At 33.7% G+C, this 9,510-nt stretch overlaps 1 protein-coding gene across 1 annotated transcript; it reads left to right on the top strand.

The window, feature by feature from the left end:
- Positions 1-1,784: 1,784 nt before the first annotated feature.
- On the top strand, positions 1,785-7,914 carry LOC106753475 (BEL1-like homeodomain protein 9). The gene is made up of 4 exons (XM_014635294.2): positions 1,785-3,097; positions 6,013-6,371; positions 6,696-6,756; positions 6,953-7,914. The coding sequence occupies exons 1-4, from the start codon at positions 2,225-2,227 to the stop codon at positions 7,484-7,486; spliced, it is 1,827 nt and encodes a 608-aa protein (XP_014490780.1). The 5' UTR covers positions 1,785-2,224; the 3' UTR covers positions 7,487-7,914.
- The last annotated feature ends 1,596 nt before the right edge of the window (positions 7,915-9,510 follow it).

The following is a 9,510-nucleotide window of genomic DNA, read 5'->3' as shown; positions in this document are numbered from 1 at the left end:
CCGCCTCCAAGGGGTGAAGAGTGTGTTTCTGCGTCTCCTTCTGCTAAAAGATAGACTCTCTGTTTCGTGCAAATTAATATATAGTTCATTAAAATCACCAGAAATTGGCCCGGGCTCAAGCAGATGGCGCTCAGCGCTGGGTCACCACTCAGCGGTGTGTACGACACTCAAGATGGACGCTCAACGTTGACGCCCAGGCGTTTGACATTGACTTCATTGAAGAAGCCAACACTCAGCGGTGAGGTAGCGCTCAGCGGTGGGCGCAATACTCAATTCCTCCCCTCAGTGTTGGTGCTTGAGCGTTTGATAGAGATCCATTCAGCAAAGCTGGCGCTCAACGTTGTCCTAGCGCTCAACGGTGGTTGCGTTTCTTCATTTGTGCACTTCTCGATCTTTTCTTGAGTCCAACTCCTTCCTACTTTAGCTTCCTTCATTCAATTCATGTTAAATCCTGCCAAAACAAGGAAAACCAAGCATAATACCACTAAAACCACCTTTGACTCTCTTATTCTCCAACTTAAGCAAAATGCATGATTTCAAGTTAGTTTCTAAGTCATAAAAGATGTGTTTTGTATCAAATTTAAGTATAAAAATAACGGTTTTTGAACCGTTATCAGTCCAAAATACAAAGCCCAAAATAAATCCTACACTACTAGGCCATATTACAAAACTCAAATAAATCCTAAACTACTTGACCCAAAATACAAGACCCAAAATTATTTTTACTCTAAAAGCTTCATGATGGTCTAAGATAGCTCTAGAGATAGAGTCTAGACCCATCTTTCACAGATGACTTCAACTATTCTTAAAAGTGTTTGACCATGGTTAAAGGTATACCATCATGAACACTATAAATATTGAGATGTTATCTATTGAACGAACTTTTATACATTTGATTTTGATTTACTTTAATTTTAATCGGATTAAATAAAAGATATATATTTAGAAAAGTTATTATATTGAAAAATTAGTATATAATGTTAATTTAATGTAAAACTTGTATTTTTCTTTCATTTATTGAGACTAATGATGAAGAGAAATTTCATTTTAATTAAATTCATCCACATCTTTTATATGGTTAGATTTTTAATAAATTTCTTTAATATATTTTATAAAGTTTAATAAAAAAATTTCATTTTGATATATATAATAAGTATTTAATGTATTATTGTTTTTTCTTTTTGATTTAATGATCTATGTACTTTCTAAAAGAACTATATATACCTCATTTTATTGGATAAATTTTTAAAAAATTAATCACTTACTTTTTTAATGTGATTATTTGTCTAATTTCAATAATAAAACGAGAAAAATAACATTAAGACTTATAAAATATTAAAGAATGCAAAAATCAAACTGAGTTTTCTTAAAAAATACAAAAATAAATTAAATAAAAAATATTAAATTATTATAAATATAAAGACCAAAAATGTCATTAAACATGTTGTAAAACATCAAAATCATTAAATCATAAATGAAATTGAAATTGATTAAGACACGCAAATTTCATCTAAGAAAGTTTTAATGGATAAATCACAGCATGACAATATAACTTTTGTTGGATAGAAGGAAAGGAATAATGATAATAATATATATTAAACCATAGTCTTTAATATTTTCTAATGAATTAAAAATAATAAATAAATTAAAAAAATAATTATAAAGCAAGAGGGTTAGGAAAACGACAAAAGCCAGAAGCTGTGTCAGACCTACCTGCAACCCAGGGAGAAAGAATGGAGCAGACACACATAAATACATACACTATACATCAGCCATTACCGGGAATAGCCGGTGGCCATCCCTCTGAAAACCCTATAGGTCTTCGTCCTTATAGTGTTTGCACTTTGTTCCTTGTTTTGAAGGGAGAAGAGAGAATCTGCGTTGTTCACTCTGAACCATAACACTGTAGCCAGAGAGAAACTAAGAAAAGACCAAAGAAGAAATTTGAGTGTGCCTGCTGCGAAAACAAACGCAAAACTTTAACTTAATTCTCCTTAAAATCAAACGTATGTATCCAACAAACTAGTATATAGTTACATACACAGAAAAAAAAGCTAAATCACTGTCTTTCTCTATCATGCTCCATAATAACATCACAATTATACACACCCTTTCTTTTTTTCCTCTCGTTTTATCGTGACTCCAAACACTCTTCTCTGCCTAACTTGTGTTGAGGAGCTTCATTTTCAGCTTTTGTGTTTGTTTGTTTGGTTTTTGTGTTTCTATGGCTGAGGGTTTTGAGGCTTACCATGTGCCACAGCAAAGCAGAAGAGATAAGCTAAGAGTTGTGGGGACACAGAACCAACATGGTCTCGTTGAACCCTCCACTTTGCTTCCTTTGTACGACCCTTCTTCGTTCATATCTTCTGATTTGCTAACGAGCTTCCACAACAGCCACAAACAGAACTTGGGTTGTGGTGTGAAGGAAGAACGTGCAAATTTGATGATGGGTTTTGCAGGAAGAGGAGGTGAAGGTGGAGGAGTCATGAACAATGGTTCTTCTTCTTTGTGCTGTTCTTCTAACTCCTCATCGGTTTCTTATTTGGATCCTGAATCCTCGTTGCCTTTGAGCCAAGCTACAATTCAGGTCATTAACAACAACAACATGTTTCTTTACCAAGCACAGAACCTGGGAGAGTTTGACCAGGGTTATGATAATAATAATGGTAGTGAGATCATGGTGTTTAAGCCCGAGCCTTTGTCTTTGTCTCTCTCATCACATAGCAAAGGTGTGAATCTTCAGCGATATGGATCTGTGGTTTGTGGTGATAAGGTTGGTGGGGTTGGTGGCGATGGTGGATGTGTGGTTTATGGTGGTTCTGGATTGAATGAAGCTTCTAGGTGCACGGTGCCTATGGGGCCATTTACTGGTTATGCTTCTATATTGAAGGGATCGAGGTTCCTGAAACCTGCACAGCAATTATTGGAAGAGTTATGTGATGTTGGTGGAGTCTGTGCTGAAAAGATGGTGGCTGATGCATCATTGATGGAACCTGTTCCTCTTCTTCCTCCTGAAAATTCAAGTGAAGATCTACTAGGGGATCACGGGGATGACCATGGTCGCAAAAAGTCAAGACTGTTAACTATGCTTGACGAGGTTTGTGTCTTTTCTGTAAATCTTTCAGTTTGTGTTGTTGTGCGTTGAAAATGGAGGGGTGTTACTTTTATCTGTTCATGTTTGATGTTCCCGATGATTTCAATTTTAGTCCTTGGGTTCACTTATTGTTCTAGTTTAGGTTATGCAGAAGAAAAATGTGTTGTTGAGTTGAAGATTTCTCTAGTTTTTTTAATATCTTTGAGGGTTTTAAAAGTTTGCTTATGTTAATGTAAGGCTGGTGATTCCTTCAAAGGGGAAGGTTCTTATTAGTTGCATTGAGGAAGTGTGCTGTTATTTTTTGTGATTATGTCATTGTAGTTTATCTTTTTGTGAATGGTGTTTTAACTGAGGATGTGTGCATCATCAAGATTCTTGTATTTTCTGTGATGGATGGCCTTGGTGAACTCAATTGTCCTTTTGGAAAAGTTAATGGGAGGGAATATATGCACAAAGATTGGCATTGTAAAGTGTCTGTCAACTATATAAAGATTTGTAATGTGTGACTATGTCACCCAGTTTGGGAGGGATAATTTGCATAAAGGTGTTGAAGGAATCCATCGGAAAAGATTTATACTCCTAAAAAGTGTGTGGTGATATGATCATGAGCTTCAAAGGTTAAAGAAACTTATATACTTGGATTGCAAGGTGTTTTACCTTTATGTAAAGTTGTCATTATTTTTTTTAATTATTTTCTTGATATATTACTTTGGATGCTAAAATAGTTTAGCGTAACGATACAGTTTAATCTTAGACAATGATATTTTAACAATTTTTTGACAACAGATTATGTGTCACTGTTTTATTAGTTCGTATATTTAAGATGGACCAATCACAAATGTCACATAAATCGTTGTAAAAAAGTTGTAAAAAAAAAGTTGTTAAAAATTCATTTTCCTTTAATCTTTCACACTAAATAAGTTGTTTTTGCAAGAAAGTGGTCTCATAAAGGTGGATGTATTGATTCTTTATTGGAAATGGGATATTAGATTTTATTTGTTACTATTTTTTATTTCACTACACTAATCATAAATTGTAACAAATATGTGTCATAAACATGGTTTGTGATGTTTACACAGTAAAGACATGAATATTAGCGTTGATTAAGTTTTAAGTATATTGTAAATTTGAATAATTTTAATTGAGTTTTTATTAATTTTTATCTATTCACTATTTATAATTTTATATTTTTCATTTGAGTATTTGTTATTTTACTTTTCTTTTAGCTGATTTACCGTAACTGTTATTTTGTGTCTTTGCTTTGATTATTTGTCTCCATGTATCTATAATGTAAGATTTTGTGGTTATAATCTAAAAAGATATTATGATTTATGTTAAATGATAATGACTTGGATAATAAGGGATAATCGTCTTTATTTATATTAATTGTGGGTCAGAAATACCATAATCACTATAGGCTATAGGTGATGACATGAAAGTCAACATAACTATTCAATATGTTTTCTATTAGAACAATAAAAAAATTATCGTTTTATATTTTCCGTATTATTGTTTTATATAATCACCAAATCTTACATTTCTTAACTGAAAATATAAAAAATTGAGTACTCAATAACTCTAAAAACAATTAAGAAAGACAATTTAAAATACCTGAACTTAAGAGCTACATCAAATTTAATTAGACCTTTTATTAAATATTGATTAATTTCATCTTAGTCCACCAATGCATTTCTTAATAGACTATTTAACTATAAAAAGCCACCTTCAGACACATTAGTACTACGCCCCTTCTATGATAAGGAAAATATCTTTTTAACAATTTTTTTTACAACTGTTTATGTGGTAACTCGTATTGATCCGGATAATAAAATACTGACACATAGTTTATTATTAAAAAGTTGTTAACATGTCATGTCATGGTGTGGGGAATAAAACTAAAACTAAGGCAAAGGATGAAAACGTTGATAAGGTATATGTAGACATTTTCCTTGTTTGTATATGATGACTTTGGTTTTTCTCTGGTTGAACTTCTCACTTAAAGCTATTTAGCAGGGTTCAATTTCTGTTGGAGAAATTGTAGTGGAGTAAAATGTTTACTTTACCACACTGAAAATGTTTGTTTTGTCATATTCTCATGTCATTTTTTACTTCACAGTTCCTCCTTGTGTTTGGTTCCTTCGTGGATTATATTAGGTGTAGAAATTTTGATAATCTCTTGTGCAATAATTTTAATGGGGTCAACAAGTCCTCTAAGTTGAAGGGATTTTGTTAGTGTAAAAGCCATGATGATGACCATAAACTTAGATGAAATAGAGAAATAGTGAAATAGTGAAGTTCAATATTTCTTTTTCTTTGTGTATATTAGATTTCATACGTTTCTCATGGATGAAATTTGTTTGTAATTTCACTGAAGTGGAACTGTGTCTTATTTTTCTCTCACTTAGCTGTTCTCCCAAACAATTAAAAGATGATCCCTTTCTCTGTTATGTAATTACTCATTTGGAGGATTCGATCAAGTAAATGTGAGGCACTCAGAAAATCTGTCTCTGAATTTCAACGCTATGAATTAATAATGGATGTAGTTTCTTCCAGTTTGTTTCTCTGATGATGGGAACTTTCTCTATTTAGATTACAATACTCTGCATATTATTTCAATTCTCTATTAGGCCTTTTAGGTTCAAAGTTATTGGATGTAAAGGCTAGGAAATTGACAAGTTTGTGAGATTCAAGTTTAGGTTCTGTTTTATGTGGTTTTCATTTAATTTGTTTGCCTTCTTAGATTGTCTTGGTAAATATGTTTATGTAAGACGTGGATATTAACATGTGAATGACATAGAGCCATGGGTATTTGCTAGGGACTTGAGGTATTATGGGGTGCATAAGTGAGTATAAGATGTTTGTTGGATTGCTTAAGTGTCCTAATTGTGATTTTCATGTTGTTCATTTATCCTAAACAGGTTTACAGGAGGTACAGGCAATACTATCAGCAGATGCACGCAGTAGTAACATCATTTGAGTATGTTTCAGGCCTTCGCAATGCAGCTCCCTATGCAAGTTTGGCAATAAAAGCCATGTCCAAACATTTTAGATGCTTGAAGAATGCAATTACTGACCAACTTCAGTTTGCCAATAAAGCTCATTTTCACATCAGCAACAGGAAGGATGAATCTTCAAGGTTTGGCAACAGTGATAGAGGCCCTTACAGCCAAAGGCCAGGGTTTCTTGAGCACCAACCTGTTTGGCGGCCTCAAAGAGGACTCCCCGAGCGTGCTGTGACTGTTCTCAGAGCATGGTTGTTTGAGCACTTTTTGCATCCGTAAGTTCCATACTTTTATATGAATCAGGACTAACTTCTGGCTGGATCTAGCTCCTTTAAAGTAAGCCAACTTGCTTAAGAGGCTAAAGTAATGTTGATGGGAATATTAACGGTTGATTTTGCGTAAACATGCATAACAACAACCAATGATTTCCCATATCTTACATAACTTGTTTACCCTTTAAGTGAAGTCAAATCTGAATGTGCAGGTGACATGATGATCCTTTTGCTCCCCAGCCAAAACCAAGCATTATGCATCTACACACATTTACCTCCTTTATTGTATTGTGTTTTGTTAGCTTAGTTATTCTTTTTCTTTTCCAGTTATCCTACTGATACAGACAAGCTAATGTTGGCTAAACAAACTGGTCTATCTCGTAGCCAGGTAAATATTATTGATGACCAACATGTAAGCGTCTTTTGGTTTAACTTAGTTTTGAAGAAAATATTCACATGTGTTGCTAGTTTCATGAGTGTATTTCTCAAAAACTTGTCTGTACCCAAAATGTAGTTTATCTTTTCATTCTTATTGATCAAGGGATTTGTTCTTCTAATGTTTGGCAATTCCTATATGTGTGCAGGTGTCTAATTGGTTCATTAATGCAAGAGTAAGGCTCTGGAAACCAATGGTGGAAGAAATACATATGCTAGAAACACGGCAGGCTCAAAATTTAAAGAACTCACAGAAGGAAGAACATTGCAGGAACAAGTCAAGTGATCAATTACCTTCTGATAACTCCATTGTTTCTGAAAATCCATCTGGCTCAACAGAAAAGTTTCAGGGTCCTCCTTACAAGCGAGCTACAGACGAACTTCCCAACATACCAGTTCGGACTCAGGAACAACTGAATCTTCATTGCACAAGCAATCAGCCAGGGGGTGTTGAAGTGAGCATGGGTGGCAGTGCAAGCAATAGTGTGTCACTCACACTAGGACTTCATCAAAATCATGGCATTGGTTTGGCTGAACCTTTTACCCTGAATGCAGCACAGCGATTTGGTGTTGCTCTTGAAACCAACAATGAAGGCTATGTGATGAGTGGATATGAGTCACAGAATAGGCATTTTGGAAGAGATGTCATTGGAGGACAACTGGCGCATGATTTTGTTGGCTGAAGGTCTTCAATGTCTAATAACTTCCATGGAATTTTCATTTGATTAGGGTGATAAACAAAACATGTTTCTGTTGTGCTTTCATGAATTATCCAAAGTTGGAAGAGGGATTGGAATGTTGCCTTTTGTGGTGATACTGGCATTGATGAATGAGCCTTCCAGTTATGGAGAGCTGATTAACAGATTAACTGGTCTTTCTATTGAACTCACTTGTATGAAGGTTGTAAAATTATTGTGTAAATTCATTTGAGGTTATTACTGGGAGTAAATCCAAATGCTCTTGCTTTTTAAGCTGTTTGTAAGCTTTTCCGTTTTAGATTTTCATCCAAACCAGGTAAGTGGATTTCAATTTGTAATACTAAAAATCCTGTTAGTTATATTTGGGTCTTTATACTGTAAACGTAGCTCCTATATATATGGAACTTGCAATCCTCATGTCTGTTAATTGAAGTTGTTTATTAGGCAACCCAATATTCCCTGCAATTAACCATTTCCTATGAGTGGTTCATTAGCCTTCATATACACTGATTACTTTTGTGGACTGTGTTGCATTAATATCTCTCAAAAATGGGATGAGTTTAGGTTGGTTCTAATATATAGACTATGTTAAGAATTGGGTATGCTCATGCAGATGCATGTTGGCCACATATGTCCATATATCATCATCCAACACAATATCTACTCCTTTTACCCTTATGGAGGAGATCCCATCACGCACCTTCAGGATTAAAATAGAAAATCCGAACCGTATCTTTAATGACTTAATACTTTGGTGGAAAATCGGAGGAGGAAACTGAAAATCATAGATGTGGAACCAAATTGAGATCAACATCGTTAGGTGAAATGAATTTTCTCTCCTTCTAAAAGGACGTAAATTCTCTATGCTTTTCTTCACCTGATACCCAACTACAAAGGTTGTCGCACAGAAGGTTGGGTTGAATATTGTCGTGAGTTTCTTCTGATCTGAAGCTTTCTCCTTGAAGACTTAGCCATGACAAAGATGTGTGGATCAAAGAAAGGTAGAGGGGTGAAGTGGAAAATGAAAACAAATAAGCAAGATTGCACAAAAACCACAAAAGATGATATGTTAATCGATTAGAGACCCTTATATATACTAATATGATCCAATAGTGTTTAATTAATGCAAAATTAGTTGTTTGTACCGTTGTAATGACTTGTTTTTGAGTCCCCATCATCTAGAACTCTTAATAATTAATTATTGATTATTGTTTCAAAAACTGAAGCCATAACTTATGATAATCGATTATGACTTTTCATAATCGATTATTCGAGAACGTAACGACATTTTCTAAAGTAAAGGATAATCGATTATCAACAGGAGATACTTGATTATTGTACGATATTTTTTACGAAAAACATGAAAATGCATAAAACAAGACCTTTAAGAGATTTTTAAGATTCCCAAATCCCTTCTAAGCTCATAAAATCTATCCTACTGAAAATGTTGAAGTACTTAAAAAACACTAAAAAGGGGGATTGAATAGTATTAATGAAAAATTCTTTTCTCAACTCTTCTGATATAGCGCGTTGTCGAATTTTGAGTTTTTCTTGTAAACGCTTGGTTGCTCGACCTGATAAATTTTTATAAAATATAACTGCTTTTGACGTGTTATTCAAAAGTACACTGTAGAGTTTGTAAAAACTTCCTTTATTGAAGAATAAACATTTAGTGCGGAAGGTTATTGTATTTAGAAATAAAAGTACAACAGGTTTTACAAGAGAAGTGTTTAGACAAGAGAAAAGATAATTGCACAAATATTTTTATATTGGTTCATTCTAATTGAGCTACATCTAGTCTCTATAACATCCAAAATTTCAGGGTGTCACAGGTTATTCAAAAATCGATAAAATTCAAAACTTTATCATAGTGCGGAAATGTATTTTTAAAAGCCTTAACATTTACACGATATAATGTATTCAAAACATAATAGTTCCAAAAAAATTTGTTCAAGAAAGAAATAAAACAACTTCATTTACATTATCTTAACATTCAATTATAATAACTT

Source organism: Vigna radiata, unplaced genomic scaffold, assembly GCF_000741045.1.
Source record: "Vigna radiata var. radiata cultivar VC1973A unplaced genomic scaffold, Vradiata_ver6 scaffold_133, whole genome shotgun sequence".
Lineage (NCBI taxonomy): Eukaryota > Viridiplantae > Streptophyta > Magnoliopsida > Fabales > Fabaceae > Vigna > Vigna radiata.
The sequence above is the reverse complement of the archived record's forward strand: the minus strand, read 5'-3'. Positions and strand labels throughout refer to the sequence as shown.

Excerpts from the sequence above, each read along its gene's own strand:
- LOC106753475 (XM_014635294.2), top strand. The coding sequence starts at position 2,225 with ATGGCTGAGGGTTTTGAGGCTTACCATGTGCCACAGCAAAGCAGAAGA. Across the intron at positions 6,372-6,695 it reads TTTGAGCACTTTTTGCATCC|TTATCCTACTGATACAGACA; the intron begins GTAAGTTCCATA and ends TTTCTTTTCCAG. Across the intron at positions 6,757-6,952 it reads CTGGTCTATCTCGTAGCCAG|GTGTCTAATTGGTTCATTAA; the intron begins GTAAATATTATT and ends ATATGTGTGCAG.